This window comes from Episyrphus balteatus, chromosome 1, assembly GCF_945859705.1.
Source record: "Episyrphus balteatus chromosome 1, idEpiBalt1.1, whole genome shotgun sequence".
NCBI lineage: Eukaryota > Metazoa > Arthropoda > Insecta > Diptera > Syrphidae > Episyrphus > Episyrphus balteatus.
Genome location: NC_079134.1, coordinates 143,999,226 through 144,023,807, shown reverse-complemented (window position 1 = coordinate 144,023,807; position 24,582 = coordinate 143,999,226). Strand labels below are relative to the sequence as shown.

Here is a 24,582-nt window from a genome sequence, read left to right as displayed (position 1 = left end):
TTTTTTTTTTTTTTTTCAATTCGTTGTCTAGATTTGCATTTTCGAGCTTTATAAGTTGAAAAGGCTTACTTTTACGTACTCTCATTGATGTTGACGCACACAGCTCTGTTAATAATAAAGGTAGAAACTTAAATAATGGCTTTATTTTTAGAGAAACATGATTCTTTTAAACCGCGTTTCAATAAAATTAAAATCGTTTTTAAATATTTGGATATTCAATTCGAAGACCGGTCGATATTTTTCCAATACTCAATTAGACTGGTCAACATGGTTAAAAAAAAAAAAAAAACAAAAAAAACATAACTATTTTTTTTTTATGATTTTTAAGTCCTGGTCTCGAATCCAAAGTTAAAAAAATTCTATCACATCACGTTTTTGAGACATGCCAAACATAACAAAAATAGTGTTTTCGGAAGTTCAAAATTCGATATCTCAAAAACTTTCCACGTTAGACCCATTCTAATGCAAGATTCAAATTAAAAAGTCAAAGGCCTTTAAAAATTTTTATTTGGTTTCTAAGGAAAAATATTTCTTGCCAATATTACTGTCATTTGCGGAAAAATCTACCTTAAAAATCGTTTAAATTTCAATTTTTTCAATATTTTCTAGAACAAAAGTATAGTTTTTCTACATAATTTATCTAAATGACTGCATTTCAAACTTTTCCAAATCAAAACTTTTTTGATTGAAAAATAGGCTTTTTTTAAAATTATATTTTTCAAAAATCCAAAAATTAATTTTTTGCTCAAAAAAACATTTAAAATAGGTAAAAAACATAACAAAGTAATTTTTAACCAGGTTTTGTTAAAATTCAACTATTTTTGCCAAACAAAAATATCGTATTTTTCAATATTTTTGAGGTTATATAAAAAAAAGGTTCATGGAAAAGGTGTAGACGTTTTTACTATATACAACTAATGCATATAACTTTTTTCGATAGGAGGTCTACTTTTGACAGAAACCTATCTTAAATTTTCCCACCACCCTTAGCTGCTAATAATTTTGTTTAACTTTTTCCCTCCGAAAACCGGATTTGCACTGGTTTAAAAAGGGGAGGGGTAAACTTACATTCGCTGGCAGTGTCGGCACTCAAGGCTTTACTTTTATTCCGGGACCTAGCAAACACTCTCGATATACTACCCCAGGTACCGCCACGTCCATTTCGAGAGCTCAAAGCCCCCGGCTTTCCAGCAGCAAACTTCCGAGTTAATGCCGAAGGACACTCATTGTCACCAGGCGAACCTAGTTGCTCAACGGACCTGGAAAAAAAAAACGTCCAAACTTTCAAATGAAATGGACCGAAAAAAAGACACGATTTAATAATTTACCTTGAGTAAGCAGCTGAATTCAAAGGCGACAGTGTAGGACTTCTCTCTTTAGGTGTGCCAACTGTAAAAAGGGGAAACTTATATTCACTCTTCATAATGATAAAGCTTGAGACTACTCACATTGATACATATTCTGACTGGACACAATGGAAATACTGTCCGGATCGACTGTGATGCATGGCCCGTTCTCGCACGTGCCATCGCTCAAATTCAAATCACCAGCAGCACTCTCCCGGTCACTGCTTCCACGCACTCCCGAATCACCACTCCCCCCACCAGCACTTCCCCCGCCACCTCCACCAATACTACTACCCCCCGTTATACTACTCCCACCACCGCCACCCGTGGTACCATAAGCCGCCAATGCAGCATTCGAATTAGCCGACGATGCTGCCAAGTGGTTAATCAAACCCGACGGAGGTGTTAATGGGGCAAACGACAAAAGACTCTCCTGATCCGATAAACAACCAGATAATTGTCTCCTGGCCTCCTGCAGCTGTTCCTGCAGCCTTTGCAATTGCACATCACGCGCACTCAATTGTTGGGCCAACGCCAACGACCGTTCGGCCTCGTCTCGGGCATGCTTCAACAACGACCATCGTTCGCGTTCCCGGTCCGAGGACATTTTCGCATTGTTCGTTTCGCTCTCACGAATCCTTTGTTCGTAATTACGTATAAAGTCCCTTAGCTCTTGTTCTTTGTCCTGCAATGAGGCGCACAATTGCTTAACGTGTGCCAGCAGATCTGTTTTGTCAGTTTTAAGTTTCTTCCGTTCCAAACGTAGGGCGGTTATTTGTGTTTTGGCTGCCTTCAATTCGGCTTCCAATCGATCAATGCGACTGGTGCTGCCACCGCCGTCGGTGGAATGGGCATCGCAGCTGTTGCTATCGGATAAATCTATGCCGCCGACAGCGCCATCTGGTGAGTTCTCAAGAAGTTTACGTAATCTTTGAATTTCCGAATTGAGTCGTTCGTTTTCTATTCGCAATTTTGATGGTGAATCTAGAAGAAAGAAGAAAAATATACAAAAAAAAAAATGTTAATGGTTGTTAGGGGGAAGGAGGGTTTCTAAAAAAATAAGGACTAAATGTCGATAGGGAGAGGAAGGAAAAGGTATATAATGGAAAGCTATTATTGAGAACACGTACCTTTTGCCTCGTTAAATTGAAACTTGGAATCATCATTGCGATTGCCATCGCAACTGCTGCTATTGCTACTACCACCGCCTCCTCCTGCACCGCCTCCACTAGCTCCTTTATCCATGTTATTATGGTGTTGGTCCTTGGTACTAAATAGACTGCAGCCGTTTACACCTTGAGCACCTGTGCCACTGAGTCCTAAATCCATGAATTTAACAACAACATCATTGGCGTTTTTCTTATCAACTTTTTTTTTTTTTTTTTTTTGTGGATATAATTCACATTCAAGGTAAATTTTTTTTTTTTTTTTGGAATTTTTTTGTTAAATGAATGGTCGTGCAGGATCAATGAGAGACACATACCAGGAGGAGTTCACATGAATGAAATGAATGAAAAAGAAAAAAAAAGAAGATTTTTTTTTTTTGGATAAAGAAAAATATTTACATAGAAGATTTTCAAAAAAAAAAAAAAAAAATCTACTTATATACATTTTGTTGGTTTGAAGAGGTTGTTGGTTTTTGTGTATTATATCGAATTACGCGGATGTGTGGGTTAGGCATAAGCATAAGCTTTATGGTGTTATTGTACTATATACACACAGCCAGCAGGTTTTTTTTTTTTTTTTTTTTTTTTTTTTGTAGAATTTGTGTGAGGATTAAGTTTTGGGGAAGTTTTTTTTTTTAATTTTCTAGAAGAAGGAGAGAATTTTTCAACGAGACGATGACAACGACACCGCGACAAAACGTTAAAATAGAAGGAGGAGGTATAGAATATTGTAACAATGAAATACAAAAGTAGATAAGTTTTTGAGGGAAACCACAAGAGTTAGAGAGACAGAAAAGAGGTTGAGTTTGAGGTTTTTGTTTTTTTTTTTTTTTTTTTTGTAAAGGGAAAACATAAAAGTTAGTGTCTGTATACACATACTCTTATATAGTTGAAAGTTGAATTAGGCTTTAAATTGTTATGGTGATGAGAGTATGAAGTTTTTACTAATAAACGGGGTTGAATTAGATGGAAGAGAATAATGGCGCCAATATAAATAGGAAAACATAGGCTTTTGTTGTTTATAAAATCTATAATAAGTTGTGTTTTTACTTTGATTATGTTACTTTGTGGTTATTATATTTATAAGCTTAAGAGTGATATATTCGTAAACATAAAGCAAGCTAAAATATTTTGTAGCTAAAATAAGAAAAAAACATATTGGGTTTTTGTGTTTGTGTAATGATGCGAGGTTAGAGAGAAACCAAAAATAAATATTTATTATGCTTTCAGTTTAATGGGAGGTTTAAAAACTACTTTATGTTATTATAAAATTGTAGAAAAGATGTACTTTAGGAAAATGTGAATTGTAGTTCACTTAAGTGAACTAAACTTTTACGTAGGGTCAAGGTTCATCTTCATTTTAGTCTGTTTGGATTTGTTATTCAAAAGTTCTTTGAACTCATGTATCGAAATATTAAAAGAAGTGAATTTTACAACAAAAATAAGACAAATTAAAAGACATTGAAGCCATGAGAGGCACAATGCTCAATCTGGTTTTTCCTCATTATTAAAAAGACATAAAGTGACAGTATGCATCTTGTTTTTGAAAAATGTGATAATTCAAGGTATTGAAAACTCAAAAATGGATACTGAACCCTGAATCAGCTTAGAAATTTCAATAAATAAGTGTTTGCGAATAAAAAGAAAAAAAAATGTTATTGGCACGCCATGGCGTATACGTACTATTTTATGAATACTTTTGCAAAATCAACTCTGGTTAGTTTACAAAATAATTCTGAATATTCCACCATTTTTTCAACTGATGGTATATCTTAAGAATATTGTGTCAAAATTTTAAGACGATTGAAGCATTGACGAAGTTGTAAGCATTTTTATACTTCACTTTCGTACACAACTTTAAAAGTTTTCCCAAAACACACGTTTTCAATTTAGGAGTTACTGCAACGATCCTTTTTAAATATGCACTACTATTTAATAATTTACAAGGTTAACAACTTTAAAAATAATTCTTATTTTACAATACCTAATAAGCAGATTTTATTTTTGCGAAAAATCGCGTTTTTCAATTCAAAGTTTTCCGAAAAAGTAAAAATAAAATTGAAATTTCAAAAACGCAAAAGTTTTGTTTTTTTTTTTGTTTTCAGATTTCATCAACAAATTATGAGAGACACCACAGTTATACCACTTTCCGAGAAACGTACTTTTTAATATTAGGGTAGAGTTACTAGTAGCCGGCCCCTTAAGGATTTTGTCTCATAAAATAAAGCACAGAAACGTTCTATATATATTAATTTTTCGGTATGGTTAAAAAAAAAGTTAATAATAAGTTTTTGTATAAAAAAGTCCGATTCTCCTAAATCCGGCCTTTGTTTCCTATTTGCGGCCACTGACTTTATTTAGTCAAGCTTAAATAAATTGAATGTTTTTTGTTTAAATTTTTGTGTTTTTAGAATTTAGAAACAATTTTGATTGTTAATAGATTTTTAGAACATTAAATTATTCAAAAATGTACTTATTTTTCCCCATTTTTTAAACTTTTATCAATAAAAGTTGCCGAATACAGGAAACTCTTGAATTTCAAAGCATTTTTTTGTGTTCTATCTCCGGCCTCCCCTTAAAATTACCAAAATTCACATCTTTTTCCTATTTAAAAATTATTTTATTTGAAATATAATATTTAATTTAATGAGAAAAACAACATTTCAAAGCATTAGCTCGGAAATTGTTTCCACAAAACACTAATTACGATAGTAGGTTTCGGCAGTAAAATTACAAAAAAACCATACCCGATTGGATCACTTCACAAAAAGTTATTTTTTCTAAGAAAACTGAATAACAAGAATAATAAGAATATTGTTATTTTTGGAGGGACACTTAAAAGAACAGCATAAGAGCAAAAATTTGGAATAAATCCTACGAAATCACTAGTTATAACGATTTTTCTGAAAGGTGGCCTGCTACTGGAGACGGCCGGAATTAGGCAACTCTACCCTACTTCTTGAAAATTTTATATTTTATTGGTATAACATTTTATTCACAGGGTGTTTTGATACCAGCTTCAAATTTTATTCATTCACTTCAAAACATCTTCCCAACGAAATATTGAAATGAACTTTTTTGTTTCCTTATTCGTGTGATAAATGAAACAATTTCATATTAATTAACTAAAAAATTAGTGTTGTTGTATTTTATTATTTTTTCTTATTATTGCTTAGAAAAAAAAAACCCTTCATAATTGTAGAACTATAATAGATAAACTTTTTTCTTAGAATAGTCGTACCGAGACATCGATCCCGATATGTCATATGAATAGATTGTGTATGACTTAATAGTTTCAACTTTATAAACTGTAACTCCTTTACTGCCTTTCAAAGAACCTATTTGAAAAATAAAATGAAAGGATTTAGAGTTACTTAAAACCTGATACAAAAATTCTGCGTCGATACCAATAATTACCGAATTCACGAAATTATTTTTTTTCCTCTCGGAACTAAATTTCTTATAATTCGAATATTTATCTTTAGAAGAAGATATGAATGCAATTATTTTCTTTATATCTAAATATCAGTACACTATGGCGTATACGTACTATTTTGTTACTACATTTCTTCAAGCAATTAATGAAACAAAATATTTCTGGCTGCCGTTCAGATATTTATCGATAATCGAAAATAAAAAGTAGAAATGATAAATTTCATTTCATCACTTTGAAAGGTGCTGACCGCCAAATTTATTTAGGAAATCAAAATTTCCTCAAGCAGCACAAAAGTCTAAAATACACCAAAATATTTGGTGTATTTTTTGTACTTTCATGATATACATTTTTAATATAAAAAATACATCATTTGCTCGTATATAATAAACTCCGGTGGTTAAAAAAATATACCGATTTTTGGTGTATAAATGGTGCTAGTGGTATATTAAATGGTTTTTGGTGAAAATTATCTTTTTGAAATTGAAAAATACACAACAAATCTATGGATAAAATACACCATTTAAATTATTCTGATTTAAAATTTGAGCCAAAGTTTATTTTTTACCTCAAACAGTTTGATGAATTCTATTTCACACCATTTCTTATGAAATAAATGAAAATGAATTTTTATTCACTTTCGTAATATTGCCATAAGAAACGGCTCCGCGAAATTAGGCCCCTGGAAATAAGGCCCCAACAAAAAAATGAAATAAGGCCCCAAAAAAATACACACAAAACAACAACAGAATAGCAACAAGAAACCGCGCGATTTCTTGCAGCTATTCTGTTACTCCCTGATGGTTTGCAGTACGATGTTTATATTGGAAAGCATTAGAAAGTAACAGAATAGCTGAAAAATCGCGCGATTTTTTCAGCTATTCTGTTACTTTCTAATGCTTTTCAATGTAAACATCGTGCTGCACTGCAAACAAATGCCTTTCAATGTAAAAAACCATCAGGGATCATTGAAAAAAAGAATTAATAATTAACAGAATAACCAAAAAAAAACACAACAACAGTTTGAAACATCCTTGAGGAACAATTTTAAAAGTTCCGTCCATAAAGATGCTTCTGTTGGTTTGGGGTGATATTTCATTACCAAAAATAAATTAATTATGAAAAAGAAAAATTGGAGTCTTATTTCATTTTTCTAAAAAAGTTCAAAACAAGTTGGGTCTTTATTTCATTTGTTTTTGGGGCATTTTTTCATTTCGATGGGGCCTTGTTTCACTGGGGCATATTTTCATTATAAAAAAATACCCCAATTTGGGGCCTTATTTCATTTTTTCTTTTGGGGCCTTATTTCCTGGGGCCTAATTTCGCGGAGCCATAAGAAACTAATGGTTAAATATGAATTTGTTTGCCAAATTTTAAAACGAAACACATTTTGTCTACTAATTTTAGATACTACCCCCTCTAAAAATCGAACGCCTCAAAAATGTCAGTGAATTAATGATTTTTTTTTTACATTTTTTTAGAAGAGTTCTTTTATAATAGGTATAATATACCGAATCGAAAAAACCAAGAATGCGGGATAATTAGGTCGATAAATATACTATTATAGTAAAATAATTAATCGCTGTCATCTTTTTTTTAAATGGCGACCATTGAAAAGTATGTCGTCTCCCACTTTTGCATTCTGGTGAATTTTATGTCCACAGGATGTACTTCCTACACCAAAGAGAGTGTACAAAATATACCGTTTTGGTTGATTTCAGAATCGAATAATTTTATGCACCATTAATGGTATATTATAAAAACAACTGAATATAGGTGTATTTTTTGCACTGAATCTTAAAAAAATGTTTAATTTTTTTACAGAAAAGACAGTGGTATAATTTTTATACCAATAATTTTGAGAAATACACCATATTTTTTCCATTTCCTCAATTTTACACCAAAATTAATGAATTTACACCAATTTATACACCAGTGTGCTACTTGAGTCATAGCTTGAATTTAGTTTGGATTTGATCAAATTTTTTTTACCTATCAAAAATTCAATTCTTCACTAACTCAGAAAATTTAACAATATTTGAACATCAGTCACATTGAATTGTATTCAGACACATGAGAACATGTGTTGTGTATTATTATTTTTGGCAAACTTTATATTTTTTTTTGGGATGCTAAACACGAATCTGAAGCTGTCCACAAAAATTTCTCAAGGCAACCGCATGAGAAATTACCGCCACGTTCTTTTTGCTGGCGTATGATCAAAAACAGCTTGTATATATCTGTTTGGTACACTATGGTATATACGTACTATTTTGAAGGTTTCATTTAATTTTTGCTACAAAATGAAATTGAAAAAAACAAAAATTCTCCCATCACCTAACCTCGCCATAATTTCCCATCAAGTACCTATCCAAATAAAACCAAACAAAAAAAAATCCAAAAGCCAATATAATTCTAATCATCATAATAATAGCCATGCTCCATCACCACCATCGCCACAGAGTATAACAAGCTATAAGGTACTTTACCTACTTAATCAGCTTCATAAATCTAGTCAATTGTTATACAATACCCCAGGCTAAATTAACCGAACATAGCTTTTTGAAATAAATCAGTAGCAAAAAAAAAAAAAAAAAAATGTTCTACTGTAAATACAGTATAATTCATGAAAAGCTCACAAATCTTTTATTATTTCCTGTCAAATTTAATCTTTCCTTTTGATATCAATGCATCCATCTCTTTCTCACTTTTCCTTGGTTATAAGAAAAATCCAATTAACCCTGACTGTGTGTTTGACACCAATAAGAATACATCAATTAACCAACACTTGAACAACAATTTATATACAAAAAAAACATGAATGAAAAAAAAAAAATAAAAAAAAAAACCAAAAATCCATTAGGTACATTTTCTAACACAAAAACAACAACAACAACAAGAATAGAACATTAACATCAATTTCCATGAGAGAGGAGTTGTTTGTTATAAAAGAGGATATAGCTTACCCGTAGTCATGGCGGCGTGATTTGTTCCATTCATCATATCAATTTGTCCGCCATCTATTCCACCCCCTGCTCCACCTCCTCCTCCACCCCCTCCAGCACCAAGATGATTGTTCGACTCACTTTTATTCAAATTCACTGACCTTTGATGGATGTTGTCGACAAGGGGCGACGTCAGTATAAGATTTCTAATACCATTCGATCCAGGTGAATTGTTGCTACCAGGAGGTCCTACTCCTCCTCCACCCCCTCCGCCATTATTGCTACCCTGACTATTAATTTCCATTCTCTTGTTGAAGATGTGACCGGAGGAGGGCGAGTGTATGGAACCACCGATTCCACCCGAGGCGGTAGTTGTTAGGCTGCCACTACTATTTGTGGCTGAGGACGATGACAATGACGTCGACGGTGACGTGGCAAGGGTATTGTCCAACGACAGCAGCGGCTTCAAAGGTTTGTTATTGTTCACAGGCTTATCGTTCGTGTCCAAGGATTTTGTTGTTTTCTGGAAAAAAAAATCGGATTTGCGCACAAACACAACGAAAAAAAAAACAAAAAAAAAAAAAACAAATGCACAAACATTTATATATATCGTAAAAGTATAAAGGATATATGTATGTATTAGGGTGGGTCAAAGAAATGGAAATTCTTTTTTTTGATTTTGTACTCCGAAAAATCGATTGCTAGACACTTCTAGAATATTCACACCAAATATGAGCTCTTTATATTTATAGGAAGGACCTCCGCTTCGCAATTTTCCATTTTTACATCAAGCTTCTGCTAAAAAAAAAATCATTTATTATTAACTGACTTTTAAGCAAATTTCTTTACATATTCTTGTAGGAAATTGAACGCTCTACAAAAAAAGCCTTATAAACTTTTTCCGTTTATCTAACCGTTTAATAGATATTTGAGGTCCAAAAATCTTTAAAAATCTTTAAAAATTCGTTGTTTTCTTCTTAATTTTGTAACAAATTGAAAAATTATAATAATCAAACGCGCAAGACATATTCTTGTAGAAAACAGATTGTTCCACAAAAAAGGCCTTTTAAACTTTTTTCATTTATCTATCCAATCTAAAGATATTCGAGGTCAAAGTGAAAAAAATTATAAAAACATTTTTTACTTTTAAAAATTTTCTAATTTACTGAAATTTCATTATTATCAAGTAACCAAGATGTATTCTAATAGGGGCTTAAACGTTCTACAAAAAAGTCCTTGGCATCAAATTGATTGCTTTAACCGTTTAAAAGATATTCGTATCCAAACAAATACTCACTGATTTCAATAGGTTTCTTATGATTTGGATACGAATATCTTCTAAACGGTTAAAGAAATTAATTTGATGCCAAGGACTTGTTTGTAGAACGTTTAAGCCCCTATTAGAATACATCTTGCTTACTTGAGAATAATCAATTTTCAGTAAATTAGAAAATTTTTAAAAGTAAAAACTGTTTTTATAATTTTTTAACTTTGACCTCGATTATCTTTTGAATGGTAAGATTAATGAAAAAATTTAATATGATCTTTTTTGTGGAGCAATTAATTTTCTACAAGAATATGTCTTGCGCGTTTGATTATAATAATTTTTCAATTTGTTACAAAATGAAGAACAAAAAACGAATTTTTAAAGATTTTCTCGATTTTTGGACCTCATATATCTATTAAACGGTTAGATAAACGAAAAAAGTTTATAAGGCTTTTTTTGTAGAGCGTTCAATTTCCTACAAGAATATGTAAAGAAATTTGCAAAAAAGTCGATTTATAAAAAAGTGATTTTTTTATTAGAAGCCTGATGTAAAAATTGAAAATTGGGAAGCGGAGGACCTTCTGATTAATATAAAGAGCACATATTTGGTGTGTATATTTTAGAGGTGTCTAGCAATCGATTTTTCGGAGTATAAAATCAAAAAAAAGAATTACGATTTTTTTGACCCACCCTAATAAAGGATATTATGTGTTATATAAACAGCAGCAGCTAGAAGAGAGATAAAGTAGCTTTGGCAACATTGAGAACACAACAACAACGACGACGAACGTTGGCAATGAGGATAATTTGTGTGCCAAGGATCTGGTAAAAATGCATGTGAGTTGGTATGAATATCGAACAAAGTGGACAACACACACTCGTGTCACCAAGGACTCGCCATAATTTTGGCCAAGGCGGGCAAAATAATCTCTCATCGAGGACGACGCGTCATCCTGCCTGATCCTTGCCACAATTGTCGCACACAAAATTTCGGTATTCGGGTGATTTATTGTTGCGAAAATTGTGCACAACTTTGCGAGGTCCTGCGTGACTGTGTGTAAAAGTGTTTGGTGTTTGTGTGTGTTTGTATATGGTGAAGGATGCGATGTCCTGCATGAATCGATGATGACGACACAATAAATTACCATCATTCGTGTTCTCTATATAGTAAAGAAGGGGGAATATAAGAGTAAAGGGTCGATATATACTTACAGTGTCTGTAAATTTATTTAATGAAGCGTTTATTCGGTCCGGATTCCTTGGTGGGGGCTCTGGTGGCTCTGAAGCAGCCATTGTTGGTCCTGTTGTACCGTTGATTTGCATCTCGTTTTATAAGCGAGGAAAATATTCTAATTTTAACGAGATGTATCTCCTCTCTGTCTGTCTGTCTCTCTGCTGTGTATCTTTGTATGGCAACAAAACAAAGAACAGTTAAAGTATTGCCATGTATTTAGTGCGGCAGCACATTTCAAATAATGTTATGCAACACATGCGGAATGTGTTGTTGTTGTTGCTGTTGGATGAGATTTGTTAATTAGTCAATCTGTTTTATGTTGATGTGATGTGTTTCTGTAGAATGTATTTTATGCGTGTTTTCTCGTATATCGTTCTGGCAGTAGAGCTTCTGACACCGTGTTGTCATCTGAAAATGAAGAAATTTTCAAAATGTTTTAGTCGTATAGATTTGATTGGAGGGGGCATAATATACTGATTTGTTAATTTGATGGGAATTTGGGGGATGATGATGATAAGGCTACCTTTAGAATGAATGAATGTAAGATAAGTAATGATTCAATTAAATGTCACACAAATTAAATTAATTGCTTACAAGATCTGATAGATTAGAGGTTTTTTTTTTCTATAAGATGCTGGGCAAAATTAGTGAAACGCATACAAACCAAAATTGCTAGTGTTCTATCAATTTTAATTTTATTTAATCAGAACGTTTGTTTGATCAATTATACATTATTTAAAGAAATAAAATGTCGAGAAACTTTTTTTTTTTGGGAGAAATGCAAAGATAATTGTTACTGTGCATTGAAAGATAACGTTTCATTCACTTTGGGTAACCCTTACCAGTAACTACCTACACAAAAATGTTCTTGAAGGTACTTTACCTGTTTCTTTTCTGCTACCAATAATTCTATGCGTCGAGATAACAATTTTACATGATATTATGATAATGGAGAATGCCAAAAAAGTGGGACCGTCATTCTGTTTGTCTGTCTGTCTGTCTGTATATACCTCGAGCTACAGCCTAAACGATTGAAGTGATTTTCTTCAAAATTGGTAGTTAGCAGTTTTGGGTTTCTGAATATCTCGTACAAGATCAACCCAATTTCAACGAAAATTTTTATACAAAAGCGTTTAGGTAAAAGTAATATTAAAATTTTAGAAATTAAAAAAAAAACACATTTTTGGATTTTTTAAAAATATTTTAAGTTTTTTTGAAAAATCAATTTTTTGAAAACGGGTTGATGAATTTTATGGAAATTTTGTTTTTATGTGTCGAATAATATTTTCTTAAAAATGACATATCAACTTCTTTTTTGAATAAAGTTAGAAAATTTTTATGAATAAAAAATTGTTTTTTTAAAAAACGGCTCTAAAGATTTTCGATTTTTTTTTTAAATTCTTTTTTGTGCAAGAAATCAAATGAATTACTTGGTTTTGAGTAAAAGATCATTTAAAAAGGGAATTTAGTCAATTATAAAAACTGATTTCATTTTTTTTTTTCACTACGCATGAAATTCCTTAAACATATTTAATTATGTTCAATTAAAGGCTTTGACATTAGAGTCACTTTTACCATAAGAGCTAGTACGTGTGTCCCACGTGTCGTGCATTTTTTTTTTCTTTTTTTCATTTTGATAAAAGTTGTGAACTTTCAGAGTAAAAATATTGCACCTTAAATTTTTTCGAAAATTCAATCAAGTGGTTTGCTGAAGAAAATTGACACTCTGTAGAGTTTAATAAGTTGATATTTTTTTGTATGACCATTATCTTCAAGATACAGTCCTTTGAAAATTTTTGTAAGAACTATAGTAAATTAATTCTTTTATCTTTTAAAAATGAGTATTCAAAAAATTGAAAATTTTTATAAGAATGAATACTCTTATGAGAAACCTATTATCAATTTTATCAAAGTTTAAAAAGTATATTAAAAATTGTTGCCGTTTTGATTTTTTAAATTTGATTGAAGATTTTTGTGAACAAAAAAAAATTGTTTTAAAAAATTTTGCTTAAATTTCATAAATTAATTGATGCCAAATGATTGTCTAGGACAGGGACAGTCTTCCATCGTCTAAGCGATACATCCCAATTTCTAATAAATTGACTTCAAACACAAAAAAAAATAGTTATCAAGTCCCTGAAATTTTTGTGCCAACTCCACTTCTTATATAGAAAATGATTATATTTCAATTCAAGTCAACGAAGAAAAAAAACTGCCTCCTCTTGAGAATTCAGTTCAAACATTAAATCACAATTTTGACAAATTGAAACACTTTTAGTTCAGTTTTAGTAGCAAGCAACCATGGTTAAATCAGCGACTTGCACGAAACAATGTGACCTTAAGAATAGTACGATTTCTGACATTTAAGGTGACTTTAGACTGCTTTAAGACACAATCAAGGATTTATTCAGGTTATGTTTTCATACTTCTAAAAAAGAAACAACTAAAAACTTAACTTATCTGTTGCTGACTTTATAATACGTCATAGTTAAGTTATGTTTCAATGTCATTATTTCCTTTTTGATTTCCATATTTAAATCATGACACATATTTTTAATAAATCGGTATCTTACATCTAAAATTCTTACTGACTTTACAAATAAAAAACGAAAATATTTTTCTATTATTAAAGTTTGATTATACATAATATTTCTCAGAAAATTCAAATATAACCTCCTTTAAATCCATTTTCTTTCATGTAAATTCAATTTCGTCCTTAGCATTCTTTTGATATCCTTTCTTACAAAAATCTATCAACTGTAAAATGTTAAACCATTTTACTCTCGCAAAAAAAAGTTATCGAAATTAGTTCACCTCAGGTGACCGTTTTTATTTCATTTTTATTTTTTTTTTGTATTTTCTTCCATCTTTGTAATCCTCCCTTTATACACACTCAAGTGAACTAAATCAGCGTCCTAGTGACATTTCCGCTTTTACCATTTATAATATTTTTTTCCACATAAAAAAAAATGCTGAAAAAATACAAGTAAATCCTTCGTGTACTTAACAAACAAAAAAAAAAAAAAAATAATAAAGAAAAAAAAAGGTAAAGAGCGAAATTTATACCAAAAATAAAAAAAAAATGAATTCACTTTTACATAAAGTTCAGCATCGGTCAAGGCAGCAGTTGACATTTTCTTTCTTTCTTTTTTTTTCATTTTGTTTGTTGACTGACTGACGTTATTTTTCTGCAGTGATATTTCTACGTAAAAACGGACGGGGTGAATAAGTTATTTTTTTTTTCATTCGTTGTTTGTTTGTTTGTTTGAATTTACAAAGGCAAACTCATTTAGAAACGATTTAACTTTTTTTTTCCCTTTGGATTATATTATGTAAGAAAGTCAATTTGGTTAGTTTTCTCTCTTTGAGCTTACAATAAATCTTAGCAGGGTATTTTTTGTTTTGTGTTTGAGGGTTTATCACAGATTAGGACATTTGCAAAAGTTGTGATTATGATACCCGTTTCATTTGCTAATGTATACAAACAAAAATAACTAAAAGGATATTCAGTGACTGACAAGGACTTTCATGAAATTAGTTATTGTTACAGGAAAACCAATATTTCTAATAAGGTGTCACATATATGTAAATACCGTAGTGACATAGTGCAGTATTAAACAATAGGTATTTAAAGATCAGAATTGCCTTTCCGAAAAAAAATCAAGTTTCTTTAAGCTTAATTGATAACAGCAAAGCAAACCCATAATTCCTTTGAAAATTGGTTATTGAGTAATTTTCAACCAAAGTTTTGTCTAATTGGATTTTAGAAGGAGATATCTTTGGACAAAAGTCTAGAAGTTAGTTTTGAACAGGTGTACGCATTTAGGTTCAAGAATTAAAAATCTGTATTTTTCGGACTTCGAAAAAAAAAATACATTTTAAAAAATTTCTTCCAAATCTATCGTGTGAAACATCAAAAGAAAGGTCTCTTTAAGCTCGATTGATAACAGCATACATCAAAAGTTTCTTTAAAGTCTGTTTACTGAGAAATTTGCAACCAAAGTTATTTTTTACAGGTACTATAGGGCAAGTTTAGGATTCGTAAAAAAAATCGAACTTGAGATAACAATTTTACATGACATTACGATGATGGAGAATGCCAAAAAAGTGGGTCCGGCAATTCTGTCTGTCTGTCTGTGTGTCTGTCTCTATCTGGAGCTGCACCCTAAACGAGTGAAGTGATTTTCTTCAAACTTGGTAGTTAGCAGTTTTTGGTGATTCCCTAGAGGGGAAATTGAAATTTTTTTGTATGACCAAAACTAACGGTACCTGCCATATAACGGAAATAGAAAAGTTAATTTTTTTCAAAAACGGCTCTAACGATTTTGATTAAAATTTTTGTGTTTAGTGCTACACATAAGAGCCAACTTTTTAAATAAAACAAATATTTTTTGTACCGTTATTAACGGTACCTGTCATAGAAAGGTTTTTTTTCGTTTCTGAATATCTCGTACAACACTAACCCGATTTAAATGAAAATTTTTATACAAAAGTGTGTAAGTAAAGATAATATTAAAATTTTAGAAAATTTTCAAAAAACGCATTTTTGGATTTTTAAAAAATATTTCAAATTTTTTTTTTGAAAAATCAATTTTTTGAAAACGGATTAATGAAAAATTTTGAAATTTAGTTTTTATATGTAAATTAATTATTTCTTCAAAATGGCATACCAATTTTTTTTTTTGAAAAATGTTAAAAAATTTTTATATATAAAAATTTATTTTTTTAAAAAACGGCTCCTACAATTTTCGAAAATTTTTTTCTAAAAATACCTTTTTATACAAGAAACAAAATGGCATTTTTTTTTTTTTTTTAAGATAATTTAAAACGGAGTTTAATTATTTATAAAAACAGATTTAATTTTTTTATACTACTTATGAAATTTTATCTTACAGTAATCGAATTTTAGAATGAGATATCTGTGGACCAAAGTGTAGAAACAAGTTTTGAATTATAGATATGAGTTCGCAGTGAGCAGATCTCTGCATTAAGGTTCAAAAATTACAAATTTATATTTTTAAGATTTTCGAAAAAAATCCAAGGTTAAACCCTTGCCGAAAAAATGCATTTTTAAAAAATTTCCTCCAAATCCATTGTTTGATATATCAAAACAAAGGTTTCTTTGAGGTCTATTAATGAGCGAAAACCAAAAATTATTTTTGGATTTGGCTGGTGAGATATTTGCAACGAAAGTTGGTTTTATTTGCTTACATTTGCATTCTTTCAAGACTCGAAACAACTTTTGATTTAAGGAAATGAGTTCATAGTGAACAAATCTATACATTTAGGTACAAAAATTACAAATCTATATTTTTAAGACTTTCGAAAAAAAATCCAAAGTTAAACTCTTGCTGAAAAAAAAGCATTTTAAAAATTTTCCTCCAAATCCATCGTGTGAAACATCAAAATAAAGGTCTTTTTAAACTCGATTAATGACTGAAAACCAAAAGTTCCTTAGAGGTCTTCTTGCTGAGTTATTTGCGATCAAAGTTAGTTTTTTTTTTTCCTCTTAATTAATAAATATGAGATTCTTGAGTTCTATTTGCTGTCTCAAAACGTAAAACAATTCATTTCTTTTAGGAATTTCAATCCCCAAGAATTTTCTGCCTCACAAAATTGACCTAAAAGAGTTGTCCTTTTTAATTTGTGTCCAAGTCTCACGATCCTATATATCCTAACCCAACAAAAAGCTAATAACTTTGAGGAAGACCTCAAAAATTTAATTTAATTTTTAATCCTCAATTCCATTTAAATATAATTCAACTAGGTTACATCGTGGGTATTATAATTCTTTCAACATCCTACATAAACCAAAATTCCATATAATTTCTTAAAGGTCACACAGTATAATATCCAGGATAAATATTGTCCTCAAAAAGTCACAAAAGCATACATCAACTCATTTATTTAAACACGTTTGTAGATTAAATACAAGACGAAAAAAGAGTAAATAAAAATACAAATATATGGAATGTGTACTTATTTCCATCATTGCTCTTGTATACCTATGCACGACGACGACGAGTCCTTAAGTTTCTCTTCTTTTCCTTATATAACTCTTTTCTCCTGAGAGACATGAGTCTTGATAAATTATTTAAGCATGCAAAAGCATCAAGCAAAACTTGCTACGTGTCTCAAAAGAAAATTCTTTAAAAATACAAAAAAAAAAGAGAAAAAATAGAAATCATCATCATATCCGACAGTAAGTCAGTTCAGTTTAGTGTACAAGGACATACATCCGACAACAAACCGACACAAGGAGATATGGCGAGAGAGAGAGATATACATCAGGATGAATTTCGTAAACGGATATGTCAAACACAAATACGTACACAATCGCTCACATAAATTTCGACTTGAGTAGTTTTATGAATACACTCAGGTCCTTTGCCTTAAAGTATTTTGCCTTGGGAAAAAGGACCCCGGCAAAAAAAAAGAAAAAAAAAACCAAAAATAAAACAAACCAAACGCGCAAAGGTGCAAGCTTACCTCTCTACATCCTGTTTAAAAGGACGAATGAAATAAAAAAAAAAATATACAACACCTACAGGGACGATATACGAGTCCTAGGTACTCGTAAAGGTACACATAATCCTTTTGGGGCCAAAAAAGTGCCCCCGGAAGACTTACACACCGAAAAGTTAACCAAGGATCGAGACCGGGCTCAACTTGTGGCAAACTGGATGAATTCAAATCTTTTGTAGGTCATCATCTCTCTCGCACATCTTTTCGTCCTGGGTACTCGTCCTCGTCCTCTGTGTGCATGTAAATGCAATGAAAATTCATTAAAAACACACAAATCCTTGGAGAAGAGGTTTTATATGTTTTTTTTTTTTTTTTCTTGTGTGTGCAAGTGTGTGAGGAAAGCAAAAAGGAAACGGATATGGATATGGATCATATGACCATCAGGCATTCAAGTAGATGCATAACGTTTTTATGTTAATAGCGTTTTCCATAGCTGAGGCTTCAGCAGAATGATGATGCAAATTTGGAATGCAGATAGATGATGACGAAATATGAGGATTCGAGGATGTCTGTTGGGTAGCTAGCTCTGACATGATGACAGAGAGAGAGACAAAAAGAGTGTAGAAAATGGAAGTTGAAGTTTAATTTGCATACTTGACCCCGAAGCAATTAATTGCAACCGTACTGTTGGCGTTGGCGGTACACACACTCTATAGAGTCGTATATGAGTCACTCAGCAACAAAGAGACCTCGACTCGATAGTTGCTGAGGTGCTTCATAAAATATTCCTTTATTCCTGCTGTCTCACGTAGATGGAATGATGATGAAGGCATGCTTCCAACTCTCAGACATTGTTTGGTGGTGGTGGCGGCTTTTTGGTGCAAGGAAAATGCAATTTTCTTATTTAAATTATTTAACAAAAAAAAACAACCACATTTTCCTCTCTTTGAATGACTTTGTTCACAAAAATGGTTATATGCTTTTATGGTCGGGTAGAGACGCGCGAATCTTTCTACCTCTTTGATGATGATGTAAATGAGTATACCGAAAAATTTGAAGTATTTTTCATGCACCTACCTGGTGCGGAAGTGGCACATTAACATTTTAACAAGAAGAACAAGTCTATCAGATGCAACGAGGCAACGACTGAAAGAGTTGTAATTGACTACCTGCAGGCTATTTGAAATGGTTTTCCAGAAAAAAAAAAAGAATAAATAAAAAAAACTTGTAAAAGGTTGTCTGAGGCCTGGAAGGATGATGAAAGCGACGATGATGGCTATGAAGTTGGTTGAAGTTAATTTTAATTTATGCCATCCCTGGTTAAAAAGCAAACAAATTGCCAAAAAAAAATTATAATGGTAGAAGGTTTTTTTTTTAACTTTTTGAAAATCACAAGTAATTTGCATGGTTATTTAAGTTTTGGATCTGAATTCAAAATCCAAATGCAAGAAAAAAGTGATTGTAAAGTCGGTTTACGGACGATAATTTTACGTGATAATGTCATAAGAAAACAGGTTCTAAACATTATTTATTTGTCAACTTTCTTGTAAAAAAAATTATAAGATAATAGAAAAGTAAAGTACTTAAGCTAAAGATTAAAACCTTACATATTTATATCTGTATGTTTTGTAGAAAAACGGAATATATTTTTGCAAAAAAATCAATCTTTTTTATTTTCTAACACCATTAAATCCATTTTTTTATATGACAACCAATAATAGATTTTATATCATCTGAAAGCTTATTATTTCATCTTTTATATGACGCTTCAATCATATTTCTACAATGCCTACAAAAAAAGTAAGAATTTTTTTAAAGCCTACCATGTCGAAAACGACTCTTTTTTACAAGAATGTAACAAAGGAAAACAATGAAAAAGAAAAGAGAAAGTGAAAAAGTTAAAGAGAATGAAATCATTTGAATGACATTCTTTAAATTGTTGAACAGAATTCCCCTACCTAAAAGCACTACTTTGTAAAAGGTCTACCACACGATTAAGTTTTAAAAAAACATTTATTACTTGGTTTTGAAATTTTTCAGAATTTGTTCAATATCTTTGTTACCCTAACAACGTTTAAAAAATAGCCCCTAATTACCCTGTGTAATGAATTGAATTTTTCAAAATCCTTCATTAGTAATTCACAAAATGCAACTTTGGTTACAAGTAACTCATCAACCAGGTCTCTTAGGAACTTTTGGGTTTCACCTATTTATTGAGCTTAAAGAGACCTTTCTTTTGACGTGTCACTTTGTAAATAAGGAGACATTTTTTAAAATGCATTTTTTTTTCGGCAAGGGGTTATAACCTTGCTTTTTTCGCGAAAATTTGAAAAATTTAGATTTGTAATTTTTGTACCATAATGCAGAAACCTGTTCGCTATGAACAAATTTCTTTAGTTCAAAATTTATTTTCAGACTTTGTTCCAAAGATATCTGCTACTTAAATCCAAAAATGTAAAAAAAAGACCTAACTTTGATTGCAAATAACTCATCAACCAGACTTTTAAGGAACATTTGAATTTCAGTCATTAAACGAGCTTAAAGAGACTTTTGTTTTGATGTCTCATTTGATGGATTTTTATGGAATTTTTTTAAAACGCATTTTTTTCAGAAAGGATTTTTTTTAACCTTGGATTTTTTTCGAAAATCTAAAAAATATAGATTTGTAATTTTGGTGCCTAAATGCATAGACCTGCTCACTATGAATTCATATCTTTTATTCAAAACTAGTTTCGAGGCTTTGGTTCAAATAAATCTGCTTCTAATTTTCGAATATAAGAAAAAAAAACTAACTTTGATTGCAAATAACTCATCAACGAAACCTCAAAGGAACTCTAGGTTTTCACTCCTTAAAAGAGGTTTAAGAGACCTTTCTTTTGATGTCTCAAACGATGTTTTTGAAGAAAATTTTTTAAAATGTATTTTTTTCGACAATGGGTTAACCTTGGATTTTTTTCGAAAATCTGAAAAATATAAATTTGTAATTTTTGAACCTTGATGCAGAGACCTGCTCACTGCGAACTCATATCTTTAATTTAAAACTTGTTTCAACACTTTGGTCCAAAATTCCAATTACTGTAAGACAAAAAAATAACTTTAGTTGCAAACTTCTGGATGGAATTTTTGATTTGCTGTAATCAATCGTGCTTAAAGAGACCTTTCTTTTCATGTATGTAAAATGGCCTTCACGAAGCAAAACGCAGGACCTTAAGACCTCTTTCAAGATGCGAATTTATGTTAGAAAAAAGTCTACAAGGTTCCTTGGATTTTTTTCCTGTTCAAAACTAACTTCAAGACTTTGGTCCAAAGATATCTACTTCCAAAATCCAAATGTGAAGAAAAAACTAACTTTGATGGCAAATAACTCATCAACCGGACTTCTAACCAACTTTTGGTTTAGTGTCTTTAATCAAGCTTAAAGAGACCTATCTTTTGATGTCTTACACAATGGATTTGGAAAAAATAGTTAAAAAGGTTTTTTAGTTACTTTGCATTTGTTGAGGTTTATTTTTACAATTCCCAATGTTTTTTCTATTCTTCTTCCTTCAAAAATCTCAAACTTTGACCAAAAACAAAAGTACTGATACACTTTAACCACTCCGAACTGTTCCCAAGCTTATGTGTGGTTAATTTTCGGTAACAAAATAACCAAAAAACCTACAAAAAACTATTAAAAAATTTTAAATGACACAATTATTGTTAATGGACATCAAAAATAATCTCTCTGGAGTGTCATTTATCAAGTTTACCACAAATAGTTATTCCAATGACTTGACAATTATACATTTACCATTTTGAAACTCAACAAATAAATTTAAACAAAACTATTCCCAAAAAAACACACATAAGTATCTACTTGATATCATTAACCCCTATAATATCATAGAGGTAAACCATTTTCTAAAAGACACACATAATCTCTTACCTGAAAATGCTTTTATCATTCAGCTGGGAATTTTTCACCTCTCTGATGAAAAAAAACCACACACATGTGTACCTTGTTTCATTATATCATCAACGAAATAGAAACATTTTCACACAAAAGCCACAAATATACACAACACTCGAGTGCTTGTATATAATTTCAACAATTAATTCCAAAATGGCTATGCGAGAGATATAGAGCCTCCTATATAACCGAAATACCAAGCCCTTAATATTCATTCAATGATGATGTATAGTTTTAAAGGATACTCATGTTATCCTGGCCCACACACACACTCTGTTGACCATCAGTCTCGGGAATAGAAAGAGGGTCAAAATATCCATTTTATACTTAACCCAAATAAAACATTATAAATATTTTTATGTTTATTACAAAATGAGTGGGCTTGAGGGGAGGGATTGAAGAAGGGTAGAGAGAGGATTTAAAAAATAGGGACATGTGACAGCTTTTGCATATACTTTACGGTACATGGGTTGATAATAACTCAGAAAAGTCGATTTGCATTTAAATTAATTGACACAGTTCTCGTTGGAATAAGCCCTTTCCCCTTTATACCCCCCCATATCCAACAGATTGACTCATAATTCATGGATTATCTTTTATGTCACACATATGTGCCATCCAGCACACACACATACACATACACTGACTTTGTGAGAGAAAGGATACGGATATATCAATATGCAGTCAATCCCACGCATCGATTGCTCGCGCGATATCGGAAATTAATTCGTTAGTCCTGTTGGCGTCGTTGCGTTGTTTTATAAAATTGTGCCATCTGCTACTGGTACACTGCTGTGCTGTGCGTTGCGGCCGGATAGTTGTTTTGTATTGCCTGTTTGCCTTTATGCCTGTGACGAACGATGTCAGGCTTTTGTAATCTCTCAGTGACCCAAAAAACAATATAGTACCAGTTCAGTTGGTCAAGTACTGATGATGAGAATATACACCAACCAGCCTTTTGTGACAGAATATATGACACAAGCTTATACCTAACATATATCGAGATATAGGAAATACAGGGTGTCCCAAAAGTAATGGATCAAACGAAATATGCAGATAGGCCAACTTTAGGGCTCTCAGAATTTGGTAACTTGTTCATCCCAAATCCTTACGGTTTTCAATTTAATGCAGTTTTTGTGAATTATCGAAAAATCTCGACTTTGCAACAGTATTTTGCTTCCTACGGTCATAATTGATTTTTGTTTTTTACAACTCTTTCACTAAAACATTGCCTAATAATAAGAAATAATTATTTAATCAAAATATTTTTTATTTCATACGCCATTTTGCTGAAAATTATGTAACAGTTCCATGTTTTATAAAAACTCAATTTCTTACTTTTATTTGAGAGGAACATCCAGAAAAAAAATTGTATGGTGTGATACTGGTTTATTATTTTAAAAACTTGCCGTGTTATTGCACTTTTCAAAAATGTATAAAAATTTCCAAAGTTCAAATTAGAACGAAAGATATTACAATTTTAATGCAAAAAAACAGGGGTTTTCAGAGCAAAATAACAAACAAAAATCGAGGCTTTTATTCAAAAAGAAATAAACAAACAACAGTCGAGGAAATGTGTTTATTTTTCTTTGTTATTTTTCTCTGAAAAGGCCTGTTTTGTTGCATTAAAATTGTAATATCTTTTGTTCTAACATCAAGTTTGGAAACTTTTATACATTTTTGAAAAGTGCAATAACACGGCAAGTTTTTAAAATAATTAACCTGTGTCACACCATACAAATTTTTTGCAGTGTGTTGCTCTGAAAAAAAATTAAGTAATTGAGTTTTTATAAAACATGGAACTGTTAATTAATTTGCAGCAAAATGGCGTATGAAATAAAAAATATTTTGATTGAATAATTATTTATTCTTATTAGCCAATGTTTTAGTGAAAAAATTGTAAAAAACAAAAATCAATTATGACCGGAGGAAGCAAAATACTGTTGCAAAGTCGAGATTTTTCGATAATTCACAAAAACTGCATTAAATTGAAAACCGTAAGGATTTGGGATGAACAAGTTACTAAATTCTGAGAGCCCTAAAGTTGGTCTATCAGCATATTTCGTTTGATCCATTACTTTTGGGACACCCTGTATAGCTGAGAGAGCATTTTCAAAAGGCAATATCACATCACAATCATGAAGGGAAATTGAAAATCAGGTTGGTTCTAAGTACTTTTGACTGGATTTCAATTCTATACTGTCAGACAAACGCAGTTAATTAAGGTTTCATGTGATGATGATGATGATGTTTCGATTGTTGCAGGCTGATTGAATATTTTTTTTTAAAGTTTGAAATCAATTTTAGTTCTAAAGGCTGAAAGATGTATCAAAAGATGGTTTACATATGTTGCTGAAAGGCTTTATTTAGGGGGCTTTGTTTGTTGTGATACCTAATGGAGGAATCAAGTCAGTAGGGCAATTTAATGGAAGACTTTGGTTTTGTGGAGGCTTTAAAATACCAATCAATATTAGGTTAGGTCAAACATTTAATTTACCTGCTGGGAATTTTAAATCACATAATCTATTAGTTTTACATGGACGTATATATAAAATCTGCTTCGGAGACCAATCACAAGGTGCAGTTTTTCAAAGGGCGGGTGCACACGTCAAATTCAAATTAAATGTTAAGAGTTTGGCCGGTATGTTTATTCCATCATAGTTTTCAAAATACTTATGTTAATTTGGCAAATTAGGTATCTTTGGAGGCGTCTTGTTTGTCCGCTGGTTATAGGATAAATAAGGTCACTTGCAACTTAAAAAAGCAACACATTTTAA

The 24,582-nt window shown here is 31.3% G+C and overlaps 1 protein-coding gene across 5 annotated transcripts in view; it reads right to left on the bottom strand.

Annotated features, from left to right (window-relative positions):
- Positions 1-24,582, bottom strand: part of LOC129907322 (kazrin) — a 186,630-nt gene that overhangs the window by 23,795 nt on the left and 138,253 nt on the right. For all 5 annotated transcript variants that reach the window (XM_055983448.1, XM_055983449.1, XM_055983447.1 and 2 more), the window contains exons 4-9: positions 11,370-11,799; positions 8,912-9,413; positions 2,477-2,713; positions 1,449-2,330; positions 1,329-1,389; positions 1,069-1,259 (exon numbers count right to left, since the gene is read on the bottom strand). In XM_055983448.1, coding sequence (XP_055839423.1) covers positions 1,069-1,259; positions 1,329-1,389; positions 1,449-2,330; positions 2,477-2,713; positions 8,912-9,413; positions 11,370-11,480 — 1,984 coding nt within the window. In that variant the 5' untranslated portion in view covers positions 11,481-11,799. The remainder of the gene's footprint in view (positions 1-1,068; positions 1,260-1,328; positions 1,390-1,448; positions 2,331-2,476; positions 2,714-8,911; positions 9,414-11,369; positions 11,800-24,582) is intronic.